A 25,299-nucleotide genomic window follows, 5' to 3' on the forward strand; every position below is an offset into this window, starting at 1 on the left:
TAAGAATGATGGGCAAAAGGATACTCAACTTGGATTAATCTGGTTGATGAAAGGTAAACCAGATTTGGGCCTATTTGTATTTTTTTTTTTTTTGTCCAGAGCTGGTTCGCTTATTTCTCTCTTGAATGTTCACAATACATCTTATTCTTAAAATCATTAAATATTTTGTGCCTGCTTCACAAAAAGAGTGGGATTAGTTGTGTATATGATGAGCATCTAGTCTGGACAGCAGGATCCTCTGTGGCTTTAAAAGAAAAAAAGGGAGGGTAGGTACCAAACTCCCATTGAAAAATGGTGGTAGTTAGGCACCTAAATGACATTTGTGACTTTGAAAATCTTCCCTTTTAATACACAACTAACTTTGGCTGTCTTTGAGCTCTCTTGTTGTATGGCCAGATTGATTGATTGGATGAGCATTTACTGTTTTTTTTTCTCATCTATTATCATTCCTGAGATAGGAGCCCTGGGAGCAGCTGAAGTGTTTGAGCTGAACTTCATCTGGTTAATTTTTGTGTTAGTCAAATCAGGCCTCAGGAAAGGGGTGAGTTTTGTCTCCACATATTGTGTGGACTGTATTTAAGAACAGGTTGGCAACATCTGCTTATGCACACCTGGATCCACCTTGAATTGGTCTGTTATGTATCACATTGCTACAAGTTAAAACAAGATGGTTTTGTTTAGGGTTAAACTTTTAGTGTACCAGAAAATGTACTAACAACAAGGTTAACAAGCAAATTGGTGATTGTGAAGGTACAGTAAAGGTAGTAAAAATGTCATGCTATTTAAATCTTCTGTTATTGCCTCCATACAAACATAGAGCAGATTTACAACCATGCTTTGCTCATTCTCCTCTTCAGTGGCTCATTTGTATGGTGCAGAATTCTTACGAGTTAAGCAATGCGGTTCTCAAAGCGTCAGATGTAACTGTGGGCTGCTGCAATGCCAGATTTTGAAACCTGGGAGTAGCAGCAGCCTAAGTTTGTGCTGCTCTTGCAGTTTTATGTATTTGCGAGATGAGATTGGAGACTGCAGGTTACTTTCCTTACATGTGATTCTTCAAGTTTTTGCTGTACTCCTTTACAGCTGCCTCTCAACAGTGTACTTCTGAAAGGAAAAATTAAGTGCTGTTCTGGTTAATTTTCAACAAGGTAGCATAGAACAGCCAACACATTCTGGGCAAAACTATTGTATCTCATTTCATAAGTTCAGGAGACTTCAGACATTATTTTTTGCTATGCATTCATTTATTCATTCATTCACCTATTACTTCTGCTAAGTAATGTTAATTTCATCATGAGTTTTGTGGGTGAAGGGTGGGAAGGATTTTTGTTCTAATACAAAGTATGCAGAAAAGCGATGGTTTATGGGAAAAGTCATAACAGCAGATGCAAAGCACATGGGAAGCCAGCTGACTGAATCAATTCTGTGATCAGAATAAATGAGTAAGTATGTTATAGGTGATTCAGTTATCAGTCGACAAGCTTCGTTTATGAGGAAGTGGAAACTTGTTTTCATCTGCAAGTTTCCTCCAGCTTTTTCTAAGCGAGTTACAGGTAGCTCTAATTGAATTGGCTAGCTCTTATAACCAGTGGGAAGTATGTCTGGACTTTTGAGGGGAAATCCGTGGGTTGGTGGGGAGTGATCAGAGTCTTGGCAACTAGTGTGTGCGCTAGGATGGGAGCATGGGTATAGCTGCAGCCTAATTATTAACTACTAAGCTTCTAATCAATGCCTGATATTTTAGCACTACCCCCACAAGTCCCCCTGTCATGACTTAGTGGATGTTTTGGATTCCGTATCCTGAGATTTAAAACCAGTTTCATTCAATTAAAAAGATGTCCCAACCAGCATACAAAACATATATGTTCTATCTTAACAAATATTTGCACATTTCATTCCATTGGAGCCTTTTTGTTAAGTTTTCAAAGCTGGTAGTACAGGCAAAAATGGGTGCCTTGTAAAACTATGTAAACTGACCAATATCCTCCACTATGCCATGAGGCATTTAAATATATGAAAGACTATGCCAAAGGACATTTTGAATAAGATAAAGTGTTAGCTGTACAAGATTATCTCTACTCTGTTCTTCAGTCATCATGACGGGGTGTTGGTATTTACTCTTTCAGAGCCTCTGAAAAGCCTTAGATCCTTAAAATCCTAGGGTTTCTGTTTTTGCAGTAGACACACTTGAGAGAGAGTCTGAAAGCAGATGCTGCAGGTATTTTCCTTTCTATTCTCTTGGTACAGAATTTAGGCAGCTGTGTTTATGTACAGTCAATGTACAGTACCTAAAAATTCAATGGTAGGCTTGAATGCTATCATGCTGTAGTGTTTGGTTATCAGTGTCAGAATATACTTTTTCCATGTGACTGGAACACTTCCACTTTGCTAGCTGCTTATTAAGAGGAAAATCAAGATGTACAAAGTATTTTTTAGTTTAAATATACAAGGAGAATCCTAGGTCTATCTATAGTTTTTACCTTTGAGAACTGAAAGGTACCCATTTTGCTTTTGGAGGTATGTGCAACAGGATAAAGTTTTGAACTAGATATGTAACTAAATAACTTCAGCAAATGGACCTGCAAATTCTGTCTTACATCCTTTTCTGCTTACTGAACTAAGTTTTAAATGCAATAGGACTCACATATCAATACACAGGTCACAACATCGGAAGGCTGAATCCTACTACTTACTAAAAGAGTACCAAATCTCCCATCCATTTGACTGAAACTCTCAGATTTGACCCATAGTACATTTCCCAAATGGGTGTTTCAGCCGTGAACATAATCATAGAGTTTCTAAGGCCAGAAGGGATCACCAGATCATCTACTCTGACCTCCTGTATATCGCTGGTCACCAACACCACCCAGCACCCACACACTAAACCCAACCACTGAAATTAGACCAACATTTTACAGCCCTCAGGAGATTAGACTACTTTGTGCCACAGGCAGAGAACAGGAAGGATCAAGGTACACCCTGGTATTTACTCTTAATATATTTATAGGGAGCATTCATATCCCCTGTCAGCCTTCATTTTGTGAGAATAAACAAGCCAAGCGTTTCCAGTCTCCTTTCCTAAGATTAGGCCCTCCATTCACCTGATCATTTGTAGCTCTTCTCTGTACCTGTTCCAGTTTAAATTCATCTTTCTTGGGTGCACAGAAGTTCTTACCAAAGCCCTGGACAGTGGCATTAATACTTTTCGATCTCTACTGGAAATACCACATCTGATACATCTTAGGATCACATTTGCCTTTTTCACAGCCCCATCACGTTGATGTTTCATAGTCATCTGTGATCGACCCACAAACCCAGATCTCTCTCCTCTTCTATCACTTCCAGCTGAAGAGCCCAAACTTGAACTTGTAGTGGATACCAGTGGTACAAAGGTGGGCTCTTGTAAAGTGATTAAATATTTTTTGGAGTGATAAGTGAGCCATTGTAGAGGAGACTCTCTGATGTATAATTGTTCCTGATACAGGTTAATGGCTTGAACTTCCTGTAAATTGATCCTTGTACTGTAGCAACGGCTCCCTTGATAATAGGCATTTTGCTGTAATATTGTTAATGTGTTTTGGACATGTTAAAATGACACATTATAGTTAATATCATAAGTAGGTCAGTAATTGTATAATGTATGTAACTGTGGATGTTGTATTACAGTGTTGGAAATGTTCAACTACAGTTACATTTTATACACCTTTTGTTCTCAGATATGCACTTTATATTTTCACTTTTTGCTACATATGTACACCTTTGTATTTCTATACCTTTTACTGAAAAGCTCAGCTAAATCAGTATTTTCAGTGGCTAACATCTCTTCAGTAATAAATCAGTTTTGTTTAATTTGGTAATGCTGTTCTTGTTTCATCTTTGTGCATAAAAAGAAACACCAAAAGAAATTTGATCTACACTTTCAACCAGTAACTCCTGATATATTACCATAGGGATTTCAGTGGGGATTTTTGATATTTTAGCATTCATTCCTCTTTTGATGCAGTTTGTCATCTTCTTACTTCAGATCCCTGTGTGATTGTCAGTACATTTTGATGAAAACACGCAAGAATTAGTGTCTGTTCTCTCTGAATATTTCTTCCAAAAGAAAAAGATTGAATCCTGTTCAGTTACCTTGCATGTTGCTTGCATATCTCATTGAGTTACTCAAAAAGCTGTATTAAAAAATCATTAGCCCATAAGCAATTTGTAACATCTAAGTTAAGTTGCACTCTGAAGAAGGTCTCAAGGTAGTACTGGTTTGTAGTTGCTCAGGGTATTAATGTGTCAATTCTTTCTCACTAAGGAACCCTGCTGCTGCTAATGCATTACAGCCATATGCAAGTTATGGTCATAGATGCTTGTATGATGGTCTATGATGAACAGTTACTGAAACAGAGGCTGTATGCAAATCTTCTCTCTCTATTGCAGTTTTTCTTTCATTTTGTTATCTAGCATCTCTTCCAGCAGGTAGGTAGGTAGGTAGGTAGGGTCCTTTTCAGCTGAAGAAAATGGGTTGGCTTGTAAGTATTGTACATCAGAACTCCTCTATTCCCTCTACCCCCAATAACTTCCCTCTCCAATTAACTGAATTTGTAGTTCATCCCAATACGATAGAGTAGCTGTAATGTCGCCAACTCTGATGACTTTATTATGAGTCTCATGATTTTTGTTTTTTTGTCCTTCCCTTATCTCCATGCTTTTTCATCCAATCTTTATTGTTTGGGGGGCATGACTCATGACTTTGAACACTTAGAGTTAACAATACTAGGTTTAAGGGTGCCCATTCCTTGACATTACCCATTTTCTATTAAAATGGTATTTCTCTCATGAGTGGGAGAGGTTCCACGGTCTGATTCATGTCTATGATCTTCACTGCTCTGTTTCAAGGCCTAGATCTAGCAATGATGCGTTTCAGCCCGCATGGGTCTGACAGTTGCTCATGATGGAACTGGGGAATACATTTAAAAATAAAATAAATAAGTCGTCTTTGATTGTGCCCATTCTATATCATGGTGAAATAACACCTTGTTGTCAGCACACAGGCACAGTAGCGTGGTCTTGGGGAGAGAATGCCGTCTGTGCTTCAAAACAAGAAAATAGTGTATGCTCAGTTCTGCTGTCTCACTCCAAAGCTGCTGTTAATCCTGGCTAAGCATAAATGTGTTTCGTGTATTTAAGGTGAGTCAGATAACACTTTTACTTGTAACTACCACCTTGCTTGATAAATCAACCCATTATAGTCATATCATGAAAACCTTTGTCCTTCATAAGCAGACTTCAAAGTAACCTGTGCTGCTTTGGTAGGGAAGAGTTTACAAAAACAGCTGATTGCGTCAATTGGTGGGGAAAAATTTGTGATGATCCAGTAATAGCATCTCTCCCTTTCCCCCAAGGAATGGTTCGGGAAGATTGAGGAGTATTTAGGAAGCTTTTACTTGCCTTACTTGCTACAGGAGGAGAATAATGTGCATTTTGTACAACTTCAGGTATAGGAAAGGAAACAGAATGAGGTGAAGACAATAAAGGATGCTTTCCATCCCCTGAAGTTCAGCTGGAATTCTCAGGCTTGTCCTTGGAAGTGAGAGAGCCGAAGCCCTAACAGAGGTCAGACAGTGCAAATAGAAACCAGGCTTGTGTGCTTAGAGTTCTGCCTCTCCCTTAGGGGAATTGACTTTTGATTTTTGCTTGATCCTCTGTTTGATAAATTCAAGCTCTCCCCTCTTGCTGTGCGCTCATTACCTTTAGCGCTGGGAGTAAAGTATCATTTCTTCAGGGGAAAATTACAAAAAAAAAATTATAGGACCACAGCTTGGGCCATTGTTCCTGGAGAGTTAGGGTAAACTACTTTGTATTGTTAAGTTTTAATATCATACACACTTAAGCTTTCTCTTGTCTGTGGTGCTTCTTAGATTTTTGTTCCTTTTACTTAAAAATGATTTTTTAAAAGTACCGAAGGATCTTAATTTTCTGAAAATAAAGTGCAGTCAGTAACTCTTGCCAGAGAGGCTACAGTTTGATTGGTAGATGCACTACCTGTACCCTGATCTTGGTGCATGGAACACAGTCGTTGTCACTTAACTCATCCAGTATTGAGAATCTGTCAGATTAGCACTGCCTTTCTTGAGGCTTGCATTTTAAGGTCACAGCTTTTTGGTAGAGAGAGGGTTTATGCTCTGCACAGCTTTTTATAGCAGTGTTGGCATTCCACTGGTGGAGAATGAAGACAATATTCATCTAGTGTTGCTGTAGGAAGCGTAGGAAAATCGTAATTGCCGTAACCAATTATATAATAGCATTTTGACTGAAGTTAAAGTGAAACTCCATTTATCAGATTTTCTCCTGCTTCAAGGCAAGGATAAACTTTGGGCAAAGTCTATTGGTTTCCGTTCAGAGCTTTTTGTTATAAGGATAGTCTTATCAATCTCCTACTTTTAGGCCCTCGCCATTCTCCCTCTCTCCCCCCATTTTTATTGTCTTTAAAGTAACATAAAATCCATGCAGGTCCCTTGGCACTTACCAGCTCATGTATCAGTTCTTTTAAAACTTTACATTTAATAGCCCTAAAGTATGCTCCAATACCCCGCTACTTTTTCTACTTAACTCAAGCACTCTGGCTTGTATTTTTGCTTTGCTCTGTCTGTTACAAGATGGACTTGTTATGAAACAAATAGGTAAGGCATTATTATTCTAAAATATCAGTACAGTGTTGCAAGGAGTATGAGAAACTGGCATGTTATGGAGCAGAGGTATAATAATCCCTATATGTATATGGTGCTTGTGTGACTGCACCCGAAATATTGTGCTAATCTGGGCTACAAGTGATCAGAAAGATATTGCTAAATGTTGAGTGAAATCAGAGAAAAGCATAAAAAAATTATCAGAGAGCTGTGGGGAATGACATAGGAGGAAAAATTAAAGACTCAATATATGTAGCTTGATTAAGCAGTGACTAAGGAGGTAGGTATATTAGATTACAAATATCTGAAGAGTGTTAAAGGCAAGGAGGGAGAGGGGATTATTTAGGGCAGTGCACAGAGGTATAACTAGGATCAATGGAATGAAATTAAGAAAAGGAAAAAATAGACTCAGAAAAGCTGCTTGATTGAGGGATGCATTAAGCTGTGGAATGCGCTCTCAAGAGAACTGATGCAAGCTCTAGCTTGCAACTTTTAAAGCTAGATTGGACTAAGCTCTAGAAAATTTAGTCTTTGGAACAGTCCTTCAATGGCAGGGCGATGGGCTGCATGATCCAATATGTACCTTCAGTGTCTAACTTGTATTGTTAAATTTTTCAAAAATTGACTACTTGACTTTCAATGAGACTTAGGCTACCAGCTAACTTAGGGCTTGTCTACGCTGGCACTTTACAGCACTGCAACTTTCTTGCTCAGGGGTATGAAAAAACACCTCCCTGAGCGCTGCAAGTTTCAGCGCTGTAAAGCACCAGTGTAGACAGTGCACGAGCACTGGGAGCCATGCTCCCAGCGCTGGTAGCAACTCCCCTCATGGAGGTGGTTTTTTATAGCACTGGGAGAACTGTCTCCCAGCGCTATGCCGCAACTACACAGCCACATTAAAGCGCTGCCGCAGCCAGCACTTTAACATTGCTCGTGGAGACATGCCATTAGACACTTCTGAAAATGGGACACTGGCTTCTAAGTTATTTAGGCACATCTGAAAATTTACCCCATGTCTGCTTTGTTTAAATGCCTGTTTTTTTTTTAATTTTTAAAGTTTGTTTAGTCTGATCTTCCATCCAAGTTTCTGAACACCATGGAAAACAGTTACTAGTGGAGAGAGTGATCAAAGGAATAGGGAGTAAACATAAATAGATGACCTGGTTAAGAGAGTGAAAGCCCAGATGATGAGAGATCTGATTTGTAGCCCTTTCAGCAGAAAATGTTCAGTATTAAGTTGTTGTTTGTAGTCTGGGGAACTGAAAGCTAAAGCAGAAGCATGATGGGTGAACGGATGCACCCTTCCTGTTTAAAACACACATTGGCTTACACCAAGCAAGACTGGGATAGAGGTGATTTAGCTGGCTTTGCAGACAGCAAAATGTACAGCCCACCCAAAGTTCCTCAGTGACTGAATAAGTGTACTTGATCATGTCCAGGAGAGTTTGATTTTACTTCACTTACTGTAACTAATTTTTTTAAAGATTATTTTGTGAGGGAAACTGACAGCAATAGTATAAAAGACACATTTTATCTGATGGCAGACACTGTTGCAAGAGTAAGGTATCCTAGAATGTCAGATTAAATTAGAAATGGAGATTGTGTAAACTAACTTTGCTTAAATAAAATGACCTTTGATGAGGTCTGCTCATATCAACTGCTGATGTTTTACTTTTAAGGTTTGATACTTTTTTTTCCAAGGCCACAATCTTTATAAGAAATAGCACTGGTGCATTTGACTCATTTTAAATTGGAGTTCAAATGCTAAGAATGAATTATTATGCTGCTTTACTGTATTAGAAATTGAACCAAGCTCCCCCAGCAAACACTGACTAGTCTATTGAGTGTTTGTCCATCGTGCCTCTTTCACTCTATACCATAAGTCTGCACATACTTTTATACTGATTTGTACTGTGGCCTGCACAAAAGAACCATGATCCTGACTGTTGCCTGTAGGTGCTTCCACAATACACATAATAATAATTAGTAGCCATGCTTTTGGAAGGCCACAACAATTTCCATTGCACTGCTTTTTGCCTTGATTGGAATTATGTGTTAGGATTCACAAAGAGCTTTGTTGAGGAGAAGAAAGGATAGCCTTTCATTTCATTCTCTCTAGATTGCCACGGGCGGGAAGGGATAGCTCAGTGGTTTGAGCATTGGCCTGCTAAGCCGAGGGTTGTGAGTTCAATGCTTGAGGGGGCCATTTAGGGATCTGGGGCAAAAATTGGGGATTGGTCCTGCTTCAAGCAGGGGGTTGGACTAGGTGACCTCCTGAGGTCCCTTCCAAACCTAACCTTCTATGATTCTATAAAGTGTGATGTACTGATTTGATAATGTGATGACCCTCAAATAGAATTCTTCCAGTTCCTATCAGGGAGTAGGTAGAGAATATTTGATCAAGTTTCTTAAAGCAAATGTAGCTGAAGAGGTTGTGTTTCTGTATTGCAGGACCTATAGAACTGGGTTCTTTGCAACTTCCAGTTGTACTTTTTATTAAAGCTTTTTATTCCATTTTTAAATTACATTTTTTTAAATGCTCTGCCTCAATGCATTACTTTTTTTGTATGGTTTCTGTCAACTGTTCTGTACCATGCTTCTTGTTCTACTATTTGTAACACTCTTGCATTAGCACCATAAAAATATAAATTGTACTGTTTGTGCATATGGTATTTATGAGACTGTATACAAGTTATACATCAGCTGTTCTGGGAAACTCTGCTGCATGGAACACCCCTCCCCCCCCCCCCCAACACACTCTCTCTCTCTCTCTCTCTCTCTCTCTCTCTCTCTCTCTCTCTCTCATAAATGCAGAGTTTGATGTCTGCTGTAAAACATTGATCTGTGTGCGTCACTAATCAGCACCACTTTACCCTCTGTAAAATTTGATTTGCATATATATTACTTTTACCCAGGCATCTCTTCTGGTTAATAATTCCCAAATGTTATTTTTACCAAAAGTTATTTGTATAACTTTTGTTTTTGAAGAAGCTGGGTAAAATATTTTGCAAACCATTTTCTATGGATTAGGTTTTTACAATCCCTGCCTTACAGTATGGAAGATAATGAAGCCACTGCAATACTGCTTGGTGGGGTGTGTGTGTGGTGGGTTTTGACAGACTAATAAGACCTTTTGAAGCTGAGCTACTTCAAACAGAAATAATTGAATGCAACATGGTGTCCAAATGAAACAGTAGGGGAAGAAAATGATCAAATAAAATTATGCAGGAAATGTTCTTCAATAAAGTAAATCTCTGGAAAGAATCTCTACCCTTTTGTACAGGCAAGGTGTTTAAAAAGGAGTTACATACACTCTTATTACTGCTTCCAGCTCTTACTTGCAAACAGTGTTGTTACCCACAAACTGAACTGGCTGTTCTTTCCCTGAACTGAATCACATGATTTCCTGCCTTTAACTACTTTATGGCTTCCTCTGACATACCATCATTTACATGATGTGAGAGCCCAACCTTTCTCCCTATACTTTCTTTCTAGCACTCTCTCCCTACTCCCTTTGCAGTCCTCTTTTTTCTCCTGTTAAGTTTCCCTACAGTATACATTCCCTACTGTAACTGGACACTTACATACTGAAGGCAATAACCAGGTTTAATACCCTGCAATGTTACAGGGTAGATACCTTTGTCAATAAACAGACCTTTTAGTACTGAATGGAAATGCAAAACTTAGTAATCTTCAGTATCCTCCCCTGTGAGCCGATTTTAGGGTTGTGTTGCTTCCATTAAAATTTGAGATTTTTCTGAAAGAAATGTAAGCATGAAAATAGATTGTCAGGGTTGTTAAAAGAAAGTCAGAATGGGGGGAAATTGCCTTGGTTTGGAATTGGCCATAAGAGATTAATAATAAAAAGTACTATATGTGCATATCCACTGCACCATTTTACATCATTTGCTTTTGAGCCAAAAAGTTTCAAACATGTTCAGAATAACTAGCCATGAAAGGCTAAATCCCTGGCAAATTTGAAGATCAACCTGTTTTCAAAGTACACAAATGTCTGTGAAAGTCTAAGTATTCCTTTGAAATTTTGAGTACAAAACTAAGAATTGGCTATAGATAATCAGTACTCCCCATCCACAAACACGTTCTCACCCAACTTACTAGTGAATCCCGAAATCCACCTAAGGAACATAAGTCATATCTGTCAAAACAAAAACCACCAACAAACAGACAAAAGGTGTGATACTGCAAATACGCTCATGTTTAACCTTACTCATATGGATAAAAGGGAGAACGTGGAAATGGTTGCACAATTGGGTCCTAAATTGGGCAGAAAAATTTTAAAGGTAATCTAAACTTAGCTGACTCTCTTTCCCAAATTTTTCATTCCTGGGTTGAGACTAAATTTAAGAAATTTCAAGCAAAAAGCTATTATGAGAATGTTATGAGGAAGTGAAGGGGAGGGTTTAGGGCTCTTAAAACCTTTGTTTATGATGAATGTGTTTTCATGTGATCCAGCAGAGTAACTTGCAACTCAGGTTCCTCAGGATCTGAGAGAGTAAATGATTTGCAGATCTTGTTTTAATGTAGTGCTAATTACCTTTTAGGAGCCAAAGTCCCATAGATACATGCATAAAACTCCTGCTAACTTCAATGGGGGTTCTGCGTCTGAGTGGAGAACTTGGCATTCAGAACAGCTCCAGTAAATATTCTTATTGCCTCCCGTCATAGTTCTCAGAAAAATTTATGGCCTTTGGAAAATCCCTGGTTTTGATGAAGGTATGGAATGTTCTGTCCTGTACTGGTAAACAAAGTTCAAGTGATAATGAGTGGCATTCCCCTTTGTTGTCCAAAGTGTACTGTAATGGGGTGTGGGGACAGTCTTAAGTAAATTTATAGATTTGAGAAGACAAGTTGAGATTTAGTATGTAGCTGCATAATTGCATTGCTAGATATCGATCAAAAGAGCTTGTCCAATTCAAAATGTCTGTGTATGAAAACAATTTTTCTTTAAACATAAATGCAGTCTTTCTGACATGTATTGTTTGCATCGCTTTAAAAAATACTTTGAAATGAAGGGGGAAAAAAAAAACATGTGCTTTTCGTTTAGCTTGTGTGAGCTAGAAAACATCATCCCCCTTTTGGTGAACTGTGAGACTTCCAACTAGCGTTACATTCGTGTGATATGTACCCAGAGCAGCAAACCTTAGTCTGCCTCCAAAAATAGGCACATTACTTACTACACCTTAACAACTATCTATCAGCTGAGCAGCAAGAGGAAAGGATGTGGGTGTAGTGTCTGTTTCAGAGTGAAAAACATTGGGGGAGAAGATTTTTTTTACTAACTTTTTTATTAAATATTTTAAAATATAAATACAGAAAAGATAACAAACTGTACATAATCTTCTCATAATATATTAACCATCTGCCACCTAACTGTAGCTATATGTGAAACGTTTCATTATGTATGTCATATGAATGGTTAAAATGTAAATCCATGTTTTGTATTACACAATTTTCAGACAAACAAATTGGTTTATAAAAATCCAACTAGTTAAAGAAAAACTATTAAGATAAAATAAAGAACAGAAGAAAAGTTCAGAAGAGGGGTTTAGAGATGGAGAGGGAAGGACGTGGGCATAGAGATGGGGAGGAAGTAAGTGGGGGGAGGCTCTGGCATTTAATAGGCTCATTCAGATTCTTCCAGGAAAGCATCCCATATCTATGAGAATTTTGCTTGGGTTTTCTTTCCATAGTGGTCACTGTTTGGATTACCATTTTTGTAGTAGCAGTCTTTCAGCAATTATTAGTGGTCTGCTTAGTCAAAGTTTTTCAGATTTATTCAGCTTCCAATTCATATCCATTAAATTTAAAATTACATGTTTAGCTTGTAACACAATTTTATTTGGTAGGCAAAAGTTGACACTGCAATTAAGCTTTGCCAAAACATAGAGGTATAGGAGTATTCCCACAGCATATGGGTTAAATTAGCACCTGTTGAATCACAGTCCCAACATTTGTCTGACTTAGTGGCACCTGTTTTGAGTTCGGAGAGGGGTCAAATGCCTCCTCCATATGATTTTCCACTGAATTAATCATAAGTGGAGGTTCAAGGAACAGTTTGGAACACACTGGCTAAAATTTGTTTCCACCAGTTAGCAGAGAATATTGGTCTAGTTCCTCCTCCCATTTCTTTTTTAGAAAATCTGTATTTAATTCAAATTTGGCCAAATGTGCATATAGTGTTGCCATAGGTTTTAGCAATCTGGGTAATATTTGGAGAAATGAAAGCAGTCCAGGTGGGTCAGGAGTAGCTCAGGCATTAGGGCTAAACAGATCCCCTCTAAACAGATGAAAGTACAAGTAGATTGGCTAGGGCAGTAAGTGGCACATGGCTTATTACTTCCATTCTTTAATATATAAACTGTCTCCAGAAGTCCCTCTGTCTAGCTATTCTTAAGTCCTCCTCTTTTTTTCTTCTCTCCTGCCCTCCAACCTCTCCTTTTGTGTTCCTTCTTTCTATCTGTCCTTGATACAATCATGCCCTTCTTCCTTACTTCCCATTTCCTCTTCTCCTTCAGAGATCATGAGTTGAGTGGGAGAGTTACCACAAGTGAGGATTAACCCCCCCCAAAACAACTGTCCAATCAGGAGAGTCATGAAAGTGTTTTGAGTGATTTAAAGCATCTCAAGATACTAATGGGGTCTGCAGGGGGAAGGGCATTGAGGCATCATCTCCTGCCCCCTCAGCTGGAGGAGGTGGTTCTTCTGGTCTAGTGTGTAAGTTTGCAGGTCATTGGGGTTGACCTTCATTGCCTCTTCTGCCCCTCTTGTTGCCCACCTTCAGCCCTGATTTTGTGTACTTGAAAACTATTTGGGAAAATGGTAAATTTAATTTTGCTTTTGAAATAAGGTTGTAGTGGACAATGAGCTGTGATTAAAATGAATATAATCTTGCAAACAAGTGACCAGATTAGCACTCTTGGGGAATGCTAATATTTTTGGGTGGGTGCAGAGGGTCTTTAAATGACCTAACAGTGTAGCATAGCATGCCTTTTACTTCATGATATTTACTTATCAAAAGCAACACATTTGATTTAAGCAGATTGGTCAGGCACCCCCAGTTGGCAGACTTCCCAGCTTCCTTGCTGGGTAGTCCTCATTGCAGTTATCAAACAGCTTTGACTTCCAAACCCACCAGTACCCAGATGGGATGGATAGTGTAGATATGACAAGAGCACAAATATTTAAAAAGGAGCTTCCTTTCCAATGACTGTATCTTTGTGCAACCTGAGCATGAACTTAATTGTTAACAAATTCTTGTCCCATAAACGACTTAAGTATAAAATAATATTGTTGACAACTTTGTAGATATGTAAATGTTCTTTTAAAATAACATTGTGGGTCTTGGTATCAGGGGAGGCTAGTTACTGCAGGTGCTAATATCCTATCTGAATTTAATTTTTCTTCCTGTGGTTTACTGCGCTTTGTATCTGCTGCTAGCAATCATCAAATAGCCCGATTACCATACTTCCTGTTTGAAGCTTCAGCAAAGAAAATACAGCCAGAGGGTAAGGAAGATTGACCCATGAAGGGAGCCTATTAAAGTGTTTTAAAGTGAGGAGGCAGTTCTTACACTGTAATTACAGAACAACTTGCTTTCTTCAAACCCTTCCCTCCCACTGTCAGCATATACTGTATTCCTATTCAGGTAATTTAAGATTAACACTGATTAGCCCCTTTCTATGAAGAGTCCTGGAGAGCCTGAAAGGAGAACTTTTTTCTTTTAAAATTTCTTTCTCAAGGTTTATCAAAGTTCAGTAAAGTTGTTAATACTGTTTTAATAAGTTAAACCTCTGCTCATACTCCTAATTGCCACACCTTGCTCTACCCACTAATTGCCTGTGACATTTTATTTCTGCAGTTTTAAATTTAAGTTTACAATGTAACAATTCTGAGTCGTAGTTTCACTTTTGCATTCGATCAGCCATAGAACTCACTTTGAAACAGTGAAAATCTCCTTAGTACTTCAATTTGTGAAAAACAAAATAGATCTGTATATCTAGGGATCCTCATCCCTTAGTACTGTTTAATTAAATTCACCACGAAAGGCAAAATAAAGTTTAAGTACGATACTTTTAATCCTGATTGAGAGACAGTTTGTGTGACACTGTTTTATAATGTTCTCTTTAACCCTCAGTTGTATTCTCCAACTAAACGTTACAAAAGACGTTAGTGGGCTATAGTAATAAAGTGTATGGTGTTCCTTTAGTAAGGCTCTTGTTAAGTTGGTAGTGGGGGCAAGATGAGGATATAGTCTCTCTCATTTGGAGTTTCATTACCCAGCTGCTCAATTAGAACAGCACTGGGAAATTATGTAAGAACAAAAATTTAGGTTTTTTTTTTAAAAGCAGTCATCTTGAACTGCATGCTTCAGTCTTGTTTAAGAAGATGAGCTAGTGGGGCCCCAGTAATCTGGGAGGTCTAGACAGACAAATGCAGCAATATGTAATGTGGTTTGCTACTCACACAATACCGCATTAAGGGCTTGATGCTGTGAAAGTGCAGAGCGCTACCTGTGAGGTGCAGAGTGTCTGAATCCCCATTAAGCATGGCACTTTTAGGGTGCGTGGCACCTCACAGGATCAGGCCTAGGTACTTTCACATGAGATCATGATTTATATAATTACCTGATTGGTAGCTGTAGGGATAATCAGTACCCTTCATATTTAAACCAATAATCAACAAAAGAACAACTTACTCTCCTTGTTTGAATTAGTTCTTAAACAGGGTTCCAGAGGATGTTAAGAGAACTCTGCGGAGTATATCATTATTGCTAGCTACAATGTTGATGTCTCTTTTGCCACCTGCTTAATTGAATTTTTTCCATTTTACACAGCCTCTTTGTGCCTTGCCCTACATAATAATCAAACCACAATAAAAGTCATTTGTTTTACAGGGCAGTGCATATAAATTCCAGCTTTTAACAAATAGCCATCTTTATTTACTTTATTTTCTGGTAACCTAATTTTAAAAATGAGATAATTAAAATGCTACAACATTCAGTTGTTTCAAGACGTAGAAATTATTTCTGAAAGGAAAAGTTCTCCTCATGTGGAGAGGAAGCAGACAAAAAGGCTTCTTGGCACTGTTATATGCTATACAAGAATGATGGTCTTTGTAGGCTCACTGTAGTGTAACTTATACTTTGAGGTTCAATTGTTTAGTGGGTTTTGTTTGCAGACAAAAATAAATGTTTGGATTTGGGGGTGAGAGGAGCGATTTTCACAAGCATTGCAACCCAGAACAGAATTTCACAAGCTTTGCAACCCAGAACAGAATTTCAGACGAATGCAAGCATGTCCAAGCTTTGTGGATTGTTCCCAGGGCTTCAACTGACTGCAGCACTTCAACCTGCAAAAAGTTGGAAGAGCATTCTAGGTATTAGCATGCAAATAAGACTATGAGCTGCGGAAGAATTTCCTATATGTGTGGGTTTAGATTTAACCAGGGATTGAAAATTGAACCACTGTAATAACAGGAACTTAATATATTCAGTTCTGGACCTGTGCCAAAAAAGCTCTGTTAGACTGAGGGAGTAGTGACACTCTATGGTCTGATACTTGGAGCTTCCAGGGATACAGATGAATATGTTATACCATTGCTAGGGAAAAGGGAAACCCAACAATACAGTTCCACAGGGTATTTATTTCTAGGTCTAGTAAAGGGATCTTAAACTCAAATCACCACGAGGGCCACATGAGAACTAGTACGTTGGCCCGAGGGCCGCATCAGTTGCACCTTTTAATACAAAGATACAAAAGCCCCACACACACACACAAATACACACACTCTTCCCCCGACTCTGCCCCCACTCCACCCCTTCTATGAGACCCTGCCCTTGCCCTGCCTCTTCCCACCCCTTCCCCACCCCCATTCCAAAGTCCCTTCCCCAAATCCCTGCCCCGGCCCAGTCCTTTCTCTGCCTCCTCCTCCCTCCCTCTTGGAAAGTCCTAAGCGGGAGGTGCTGAGAGGTAGGCGGAGGAGCGGGGACGCGGTGCACTCAGGGAGGCGGGGGGGGCAGGTGGCGGGTGAGCAGAGGGCGGGGGTTGAGGGGAGCTATAGCGGGATGCAGGAAATAACTCCGCGGGCTGTGTGTTTGAGACCTCTGCTCTAGTAGGTAATGATACATCAGGCCTTGTAATATTGTCACAGATTATCAGCTAGCTTTTCCCATTTCAGTTCTAACATAGTCTTAGTAGTTAGTATCACCTGAGTTGCAAGAGCTAGAAACCAATGCCTTGCTTCACCTCTGAGCAACTTGGAATCCCAGCTTCTAAACAGTATACAGCATTAAGCTTTAATTGTAGATGTTTGCTGGGTACTATCACAGAGCTAAACAAGAGTCAGAAGTGCCATACCTAACAAATTAACCATATTCTGGTTGCAAAAAAAAAAAAATTGTAGCAGTATTGGATATGAAGAATTCTGGAAACAAAGTGGGATGCTTCCTGGGATTAGAGTTATGAGAACAAACTGAGGGTGGAATTTTCAAAATTTCTCTGTGCTGGCCTAATTCTGTTCACATTGAAGTCAATGGAAGTTTTACTATTGACTCCAAGGGGAGCAGAGTTAGGCCCATGCTGTGAACTTTTGAAAATCCCAATCTAAAAGGTCTGAGTGTGCCGTGAGTGTACTTGGAGTTGACTTTTAAAAAACTGCTCCATTGAAGTCTTTTGGTATTTTTAAAATTTTACTGTCATTTATATTATACAGCCTAAGTACTTGAGTCATTCTGTTAATTCTTCCATTTGCATCAGTGCATAAAATAATGGTAGAACAAACATTTCTTCAGATCAGCAACAATGACAATTCTGGGGAATGCATAAAGACAACTCTGCAGTGAAGGCTTATGAACTAATTTCTTTGTTTTGGGGGCAGCCAGCTGTCATGGAAACTTGCTGTTTCTTGACTAGTTGGTAGTTGATCCACGTTCACCTGGCTGTATTTGTAGATCTGTAACTTAGTGTCTTGATTATGTCTCCTTGAGAGATCAAAACAGCTAATGCACATCTGGACTTCATTGTTGTTCTAGCATAATGTAATATCTTGAGGCAGAATGGTGTTTGTTTTCTTAAGAAGCATTTTTTCTCTAGTGAAAATATTCCATGTTTGCACTGCCTCAGTTCCTTTTGAAATCCCTTAGTCTGCTAAACGATTTACAAGTTTTTTTTTATTTTTATTTTTTAAAAAAAAGCAAAATTGCTTATTGTCCATAGTGTTGGCAGTGGATTGAGAGAACATAAGTATATAAGAAGGTCCATCTAGCCCAGTATCCTGTCTTCTGACAGTGGCCAGTGCCAGGTGCCCCCGAGGGAATGAACAGAACAGGTAATCATCAAATGATCCATCCCCTGTCGCTCATTCCCAGCTTCTGGCAAACAGAGGCTAGGGACACCATCCCTGCCCATCCTGGCTAATAGCCATTGGTGGACCTATCCTCCATGAATTTATCTAGTTCTTTTTTGAACCCTGTTATGGTCTTGGCCTTCACAACATCCTCTGACAAGGAGTTCCACAGGTTGACTGTGCATTGTGTGAAGAAATACTTCCTTTTATTTGTTTTAAACCTGCTGCCTATTAATTTCATTAGGTGACCCCTAGTTCTTGTACTATGAGAAGTAGTAAACAACAATTCCTTATCCACTTTCTCTATACCAGTCATGATTTTATAGACCTCAATCATATCTCCCCTTAGCTGTCTCTTTTCCAAGCTGAAAAGTCCCCTTTTTATTAATCTCTGCTCATACGGAAGCAATTCCATACCCCTAATAATTTTTGTTGCCCTTTGCTGAACCTTTTCCAATTCCAATATACATTTTTTGAGATGAGGCGACCACATCTACACACAGTATTCAAGATGTGGGCTTACCATGGATTTATATAGAGGCAACATGATATTTTCTGTCCTATTATCTGTCCCTTTCTTAATTATTCCCAGCGTTCTATTTGCTTTTTTGACTGCCGCTGCACATTGAGTGGATGTTTCCAGAGAACTATCCTCATGGATTCCAACACCTTTCATGGGTGGTAACAGCTAATTTAGACCCCATCATTTTATATGTATAGTTGGGATTATGCTTTCCAATGTGCATTACTTTGCATTTATCAACATGAAATTTCATCTGCCATTTTGTTGCCCAGTCACCCAGTTTTGAGAGATCCTTTTGTAGCTCTTCGCATCCTGCCTGGGTCTTAACTATCTTTAGTAATTTTGTATCATCTGCAAATTTTGCCACCTCACTGTTTACCCCTTTTTCCAGAAGGGCTGGTAGAATACCTTTTCCATTTTATCCTAATTCTGGGGTTGCTAAATGTAGGTCTGGTCTACACTAAACTAGCCTTACTTAGGTTGACTGAGCTATGTTGCTCGGGGATGTGAAAATCCATACCTTTGAGAAATGTAGTTAAGCCCACCTAACCCCTAGCGTAGACCAGGCTAGGGCGACAGAAGAATTCTTCCATTAACCTAGCTACCACCTCTCAGGGAGGTGGCTTACAGCTGTGCCGCTGTAGCGTTTCAAGTGTAGTCAAGCCCATTGTCAAGTACAGGTGCTGTCAATTTTGTTAGTAGCTTCTTCAAATCAAAAATATAGAAATTAGTATTACCGGGGGTGCAAGTCAGGCGGTAACCTCCAGTACGCAGTACCAGCAAGAGATTTTTAGCAGGTGTTGGGTACCAGAAAGACTTGGGGCTAGCCTCTGCCTCTCTGGGGAGAGGGGCTGCACTAGGGAGGACATTCATTCTTTACATGGATTTAACAGCACAATACATATGCTAACAAACTTAAACAAAGGCTTTGTTTAAGTTTGTTAGCATATGTACTGTGCAGTTACATTGGTCAGGAGTCCTCAAGAGGGGAGGGATGGGGGGATGGAAGGTGTTTAAACCGTGTTTTTATTCTGTTTCTCCCCATTGGTCTGAATTATCCATGACATCCATACTGCATCACATCAAGTCCAGATCATTAGAGGAATGCCTCTGCTTGCACTGACCAGAGGATGTTTGGAGTCTGATGTCAGCCCAGTTCTGCAGCCTGATGGGAATCAGGTGTTGTCCCCAGTGTACCTAGAATTCTTCTTTGCAGCCCAACTAGTCTAACATGCATTTTGTGAACTGGAACTGGAGCAGCAAAACAATGAAAACAAATGCTCCACTTTCCAGCTTTGTGGGTGAGAGAACTGTAAGTGAAGATTATAATGCCGGACACTGACAGCCTTAAACCAGCCAGCTGCCTCAGGAATCTGCCAAGAACTTCGCTGAAAATGTGTTCCTCATCTTAGCAACGGAGCTAAGACTTATCACACATCTCTCCACCTTTATTTGAATGAAGCTCCTTCTGATCTGACAGCTAAGGCATTGTCAGTTTCATCCAGAACAATTTACAAACTTGGAACCTAATCCTGTAAACCCTTAATCATTTGATCAATCCCATTCAAGACAGTGGGATTATTTGCATGACTATGGACCTTTTTTGTGGATTGGTAGGAGTTTCAGGAGTCTGTTCCTTTAAAGGAAGTTGAATCCCGCATTGAAATGCGATGTTTGGGTACAATACCATTATAGGCACTGACTTCCCCTCTGTCTGGTGGGTGCTCGACCCCTCCCCTCTGCCTTTTCCTGCCCCTGGCTCACCCCACCCCCATTCTACCCCTTCCCCAAAGTCTCCACCCCATCCTGCCTTTTCCCACCCTAGCTCCACCCCCTTCCTGCCCCCATTCCACCCCTTCTCCCAAGTATCCACCCCTGCCCTGCCTCTTCTCCACCTCCTCCCTTGAGCACACCACGTCCTCACTCTGCCCCCTCTGTCCCAAAAAGTCCTAAGCGCCACCAAACAGCTGTTAGGTGGCAGCAGGCAGGAAGCGCTGGGAGGGGGAGGAGCAGGGATGTGGCACGCTTGGAGGGCGGAGAAGGAGGTGAGGAAGGGGGAGTTCGGCTGTTGGTGGGTGTGGAGCACCCGCTAATTTCCCCATGGGTGCTCCAGCCCTGGAGAACCCACAGAGTTGGCGCCTGTGAATAACATAATGCAGTTTAGGATACAGTTGTACTTAAAATTTGTCTTTTAATAAATCATACATGTGCTGAAATGGCTCCTCGCCCAACTCCCATATTCCTATAAACAGACTGAAATACTACATATTTGGGGGGAAAGTGAGTAGTTAAGCATGTTGATGTTTGTATCAAAGGGGGATGTCAGAGAGGATGGGGAGAGTGTGGGGGTCCTGGGCTGGGGCGGGGCAGGGAGGAGTCATATGGGAGGTCACATGCCCCCCTTGTGTCCCTCCCATGAGTGCAGTACCCCAAGAAATGATTTCTACTTCTACCACTGCTTATTACTATAGTTTCTGTTCCTTAGAATGGCATTCCTGTACATGAACACAAATATCTAATTACCTTTGCTGGAGACAAATTTCGTGACATCTAAGTTCCTTGCAAAATTGGAATGCATAAATTTAGACTGTCAGTTCATCAGGATAGAATCTCCTTTCTTTCTTTGTACTGTGTCTAGCCCAGTGAGTCCCAAACTTATTTGAAATCTCTAGGTAATGCAGTAATTTAAATAGTAATGTACAGCAGTTTGCATGTTAGATTTCCATAAATCGATTAAATCATTTATATAGTCAGTATTTAAATTTTAAAAAAATAATTGTGTAACTTTATAAATTTTATAATCATTTAATTTTCCATTTATATACAAAATGAGGATAAGACAGATTGTGAATGGAATGACCACAGTAAAATCACCAGGGAATTACTTGGGGAGCAGAGGATGGAGACTTCAGGTTAAAGGTTAAACAAAAATTAAAAAAAAACCCACTCTATAGTTCAGCAAAAGAATGGCTGGAATTTAATGTGTCAGTTTTTCCACACTAGGAGTTTGTGTTTTAAGAAGACAGCCCCACATTTCACACGTTTTTTCCCATTATGAATGGAATTGTATATGGAGCATCAGGGTAGAGGGGAGGGAAAGAAAAGTACTTGTGTTGACGGAATTTGTGCCTTATTAGCTTCAGTTTATTGGTAACTTTTTTTTTTTTTTTTTTTTTTTTTTTCAGAATTAGAAAAGGGTGACTTGGATAGTAAGGTCCCCATCAGCATTAGAAAAACAACTGTCAGGGCAGCCAGTTACAACATACTTAAAATTTGCACCCCCAGAATCTTAACTGGCTGTAACTGGGCCTAATCTGAGTGTGCTTGGAACAAATAATTGCTTTTATTGAATATTGCTTTTATTTTATTTTATTTTTATTTTAAAAGCTGGTGGGAGGAGATGTCAGCAGATAGATATCCCTCTGAAGTTTTGTCCTTTTCTCCTTTGACTCTGATCGGAACTTCTTTTTTTTTTTTTTTTTTGCTTAAGGGGCTTGGAAGGGAGAATGGGCAGCCAAAAGAAAAAAGATGGCTAATGTAACATTCTCTGAGTCAGGACGCTATTCCTATGTGTAGATTCTGGTTACGTTATCTGTAACTTTATTACAAGAAGTCATGCAATCCTTGTACTACTTGAGGCTCTGCCTTACACAATTTTTAGTGGTGTGTCTGTAGAAAAAAAAAATGTGATTGAAATAAGTGTGCATCTTTTGGGTTCATATATATGATTCATGGTTTAAATATTTGTTAGGGCCTCTCGGCTATATATTCTGAAATCTGTCAGTTTAAAAAGACCTGTTTTCTTTCTTACTGACGTGACACACTTTTCTCTTTCAGGTTATTGCCTTTAGAATAAGGACCAAGAGACCATTTATACATGCTTCTTTGGTGCTTGGACTAACGCATTCGGAGAGAAGTCTCTTTTACATCTTTGCCACAAACTTGATTATCCCAGAACTTAACTGCCATTGGGAAAAGCTCACAACAGAAGAAAAACCTTTTCCACTTTCGGTTCATTACACAGTAGTTGAGCTAAGGAACTTTCTACGTGGAGGCTCTATAGCAGAGATTTGGAATTTTGCTGCTTGCTCTTATCCTCTGTGTTCACACGTCAGACTGTAAACAATGAGTGAGTTCTGGTTGTGTTTCAACTGCTGTATTGCAGAACAGCCTCAGCCTGTAAGTATGAATCTCTGCATTGTTTCTGTATGTAATCAAGTATATTGTTCTTCTTTTTTTTAATTCGTACATTTGACTAAGCTCAGTGAAAATGAAAAAAATCATCTAGCATCTCTGTTTAGCTGTGCTGTAGAAATAATCATATCTATTTCAGGCTGACGTGGCTATTTTGATTTGCAAAGATACTAAGGAAGATGGGGGTAGAGGGAGCAACACAACAAAGGGCCCAAATGAAATGGATGGAAAATTGGAAATATAAAAATCCAACTTCAGCTTGTTTTGTTGCTATTTTAGGCTAAGTTGAAGATGGGGTTGGGTGAGGTTGAGGGAAGGGAATATTTATATTTAGAAATCAAGTGGGAATTCCAATCCTGACCCACTGAAATCAATGGCAAAACTCCCTTTTTTTGCCATTTACTTCAATTGTAAGGTCAGGATTGCACCAGTGTTTAGCTGCCACTCTGAAGGATTTTTTGATGACATCTTGAGAGAATGTGTATTACAATCAGTTAACTTGATTTGCACCACCATCATTTCAGTTTTGCTAGAAGGAGGAATGGATGTGATAATGGCTAAGTAAAGCATGAAGGAATACAAGACAGAAGCACTTCAAAGCGTCATGCCCGGAAGACAAAATAAACTATCTAATACTATTAATCAGGAAAAGACAGGGTACCCAGATGTACCACACGAATTTATTAAAATGCTGGAACAGTAGAGAAGTTTTTTTTTTTCTTTTTCATATTGAGATTCAAGAAATAGACTTAGGGCCTGTGCTACCAGGCACTGGATCCAATACTGTTGTGCTTCTGGGAGAAAACCTACCTATCATGCAGGTAAAGTAGGCCAGGAATTCGATTAGCAGTTCTGGAGATGTCTTCACAACTACACCTGGGAAGATCAATCCTGTTGAGCAGTGCATCCAGATCAGTTCAAGTAGTGGTGTACAGAAAGGAGAATTCTTTATCCCAGCCAATATGTGGGAGACAGTACAGTGAACACGGGAGCGTATATTTGAATTAGAAGTAATAAAAGAATCACAAAGTGATGCAGCTCACGATAACGCAGAGAATTTGGTTATGTATTGACTTAAGGAATGTCAAAGCCACTGAAAAGCGTAATGCCTACTTGCTTTTCTAAGACTGTCAGGAATAGTAATTGCAAAAAGATTGAAAGCAAAAAGAATCCTGAAGTATCAGTAAACTTAACTATTTAAACCTCCTTGGTGCACATTATAAATGTAACTTACTGTCATTTTTAATGAAACAGAGTTGTGGGAGGAGTTCATATCTCAGATACCAACATGGGGAGTTAAAATTCCTCTAATGTGGAATGAATACCTTGCAGTCTTTCAAGACTTGCTGTGTCAGTATCCTAATGACTTACATAGTTTGAGGACAAAATGTTTTAATAGGATTAATGATGTGTGAGTTGTGGTGGCATTCTGGAATTAAGAGAATTAATACACCCTTAGGATATATAGCACAATTCCATATAGCTTGCAGACTCTTTGCATTTTTTTAATTTTATAAATAACAGTAGAAACCAAAAATGTTTCACTTGTTTTTAGGAGCTGTAGATAGCTGATTTTCTAATGATTATAATTTTATGCTACAATAATGTTACTGTATGGGAGTGCAAAATGAAATGTTACAGCTAACATAATACATTAGTACTACAGTTCTTAATTTGTGGGTCATGATCCCCAATAAAGTATGGAGGTTATAGTTCAAAGCCGAATAGGGGCTGCAAGCCTTCACCCACTCCTGTCTCTGATGTGGATTTGCTCAGTAACTTGCGCTCCTCCTTCCTCTCCTGACCCCCAAGATACAAGTAGCACCCTGTAAAGCATTTCACTTGTTCCTGAAGTGCTGCATTTCAAGGGTTGTAGGACCTGGCTGGCGCACATGTGTACAATAAGAGCTTTTGCAAAGGATTTTGCGTGTGACTGAGGAGTAGTTTTGTGTGACTGCATGTGGGCTGATAGTATTGTTGTAGTTAGTAAGAGACCTAGAGCTCTTAAATTCCAGTTCTATCTGTGTTCCTCTTCTGTCTAACTGGGACTGAAATTTCAGGTTGCAGAATGTAAGTAAATTATTAACATTATACCAAAAAAAAAAAATGACAAATCTAAATCAATCCCTTTTTCATTATGGGCAGGTAAATACAATGACTTCTCTTAAAAATAATTTCTTTGGAAACTGGGAATGATTCTCAGTGCACATAAAACTACTTTGTCTCATTAGAGCCCAACACACATTAAAAGCATGAATATGTCACCCTTACTCATGGTTAAGTAGTAACTCATTCTGCAAGCAGCCCTCGTGGACTCCATGGAAGTACTTGCAGTGTGAGGGTACTGTTCAATGTAAGGGTGGCAGAACTAGGCCCCAGAATGTGCTGCTCCTGCAGCAGAGCCTCCTGTGGGATGGGTTTCAGCAACTGAGTCACTTTGTTGGCTTCAGTCTGTGCCTGCCGCTGGCTCCCATCACTCCCCATGCTGGGTTCTGGGGCCAGCAGGGCACCATCCCAGCTGACTAGCACAGTGCCCAGAAC

At 39.5% G+C, this 25,299-nt stretch overlaps 1 protein-coding gene across 1 annotated transcript in view; it reads left to right on the forward strand.

The window, feature by feature from the left end:
- CDC42SE2 (CDC42 small effector 2) overlaps positions 1-25,299 on the forward strand; it is a 120,294-nt gene that overhangs the window by 51,298 nt on the left and 43,697 nt on the right. The window contains exon 2 of the mRNA XM_074953082.1: positions 22,402-22,743. Within this exon, the coding sequence (XP_074809183.1) occupies positions 22,690-22,743 (54 nt within the window). The 5' untranslated portion in view covers positions 22,402-22,689. The remainder of the gene's footprint in view (positions 1-22,401; positions 22,744-25,299) is intronic.

The sequence above is a fragment of the Natator depressus genome, chromosome 5 (genome assembly GCF_965152275.1).
Source record: "Natator depressus isolate rNatDep1 chromosome 5, rNatDep2.hap1, whole genome shotgun sequence".
Taxonomy (NCBI): Eukaryota; Metazoa; Chordata; order Testudines; family Cheloniidae; genus Natator; species Natator depressus.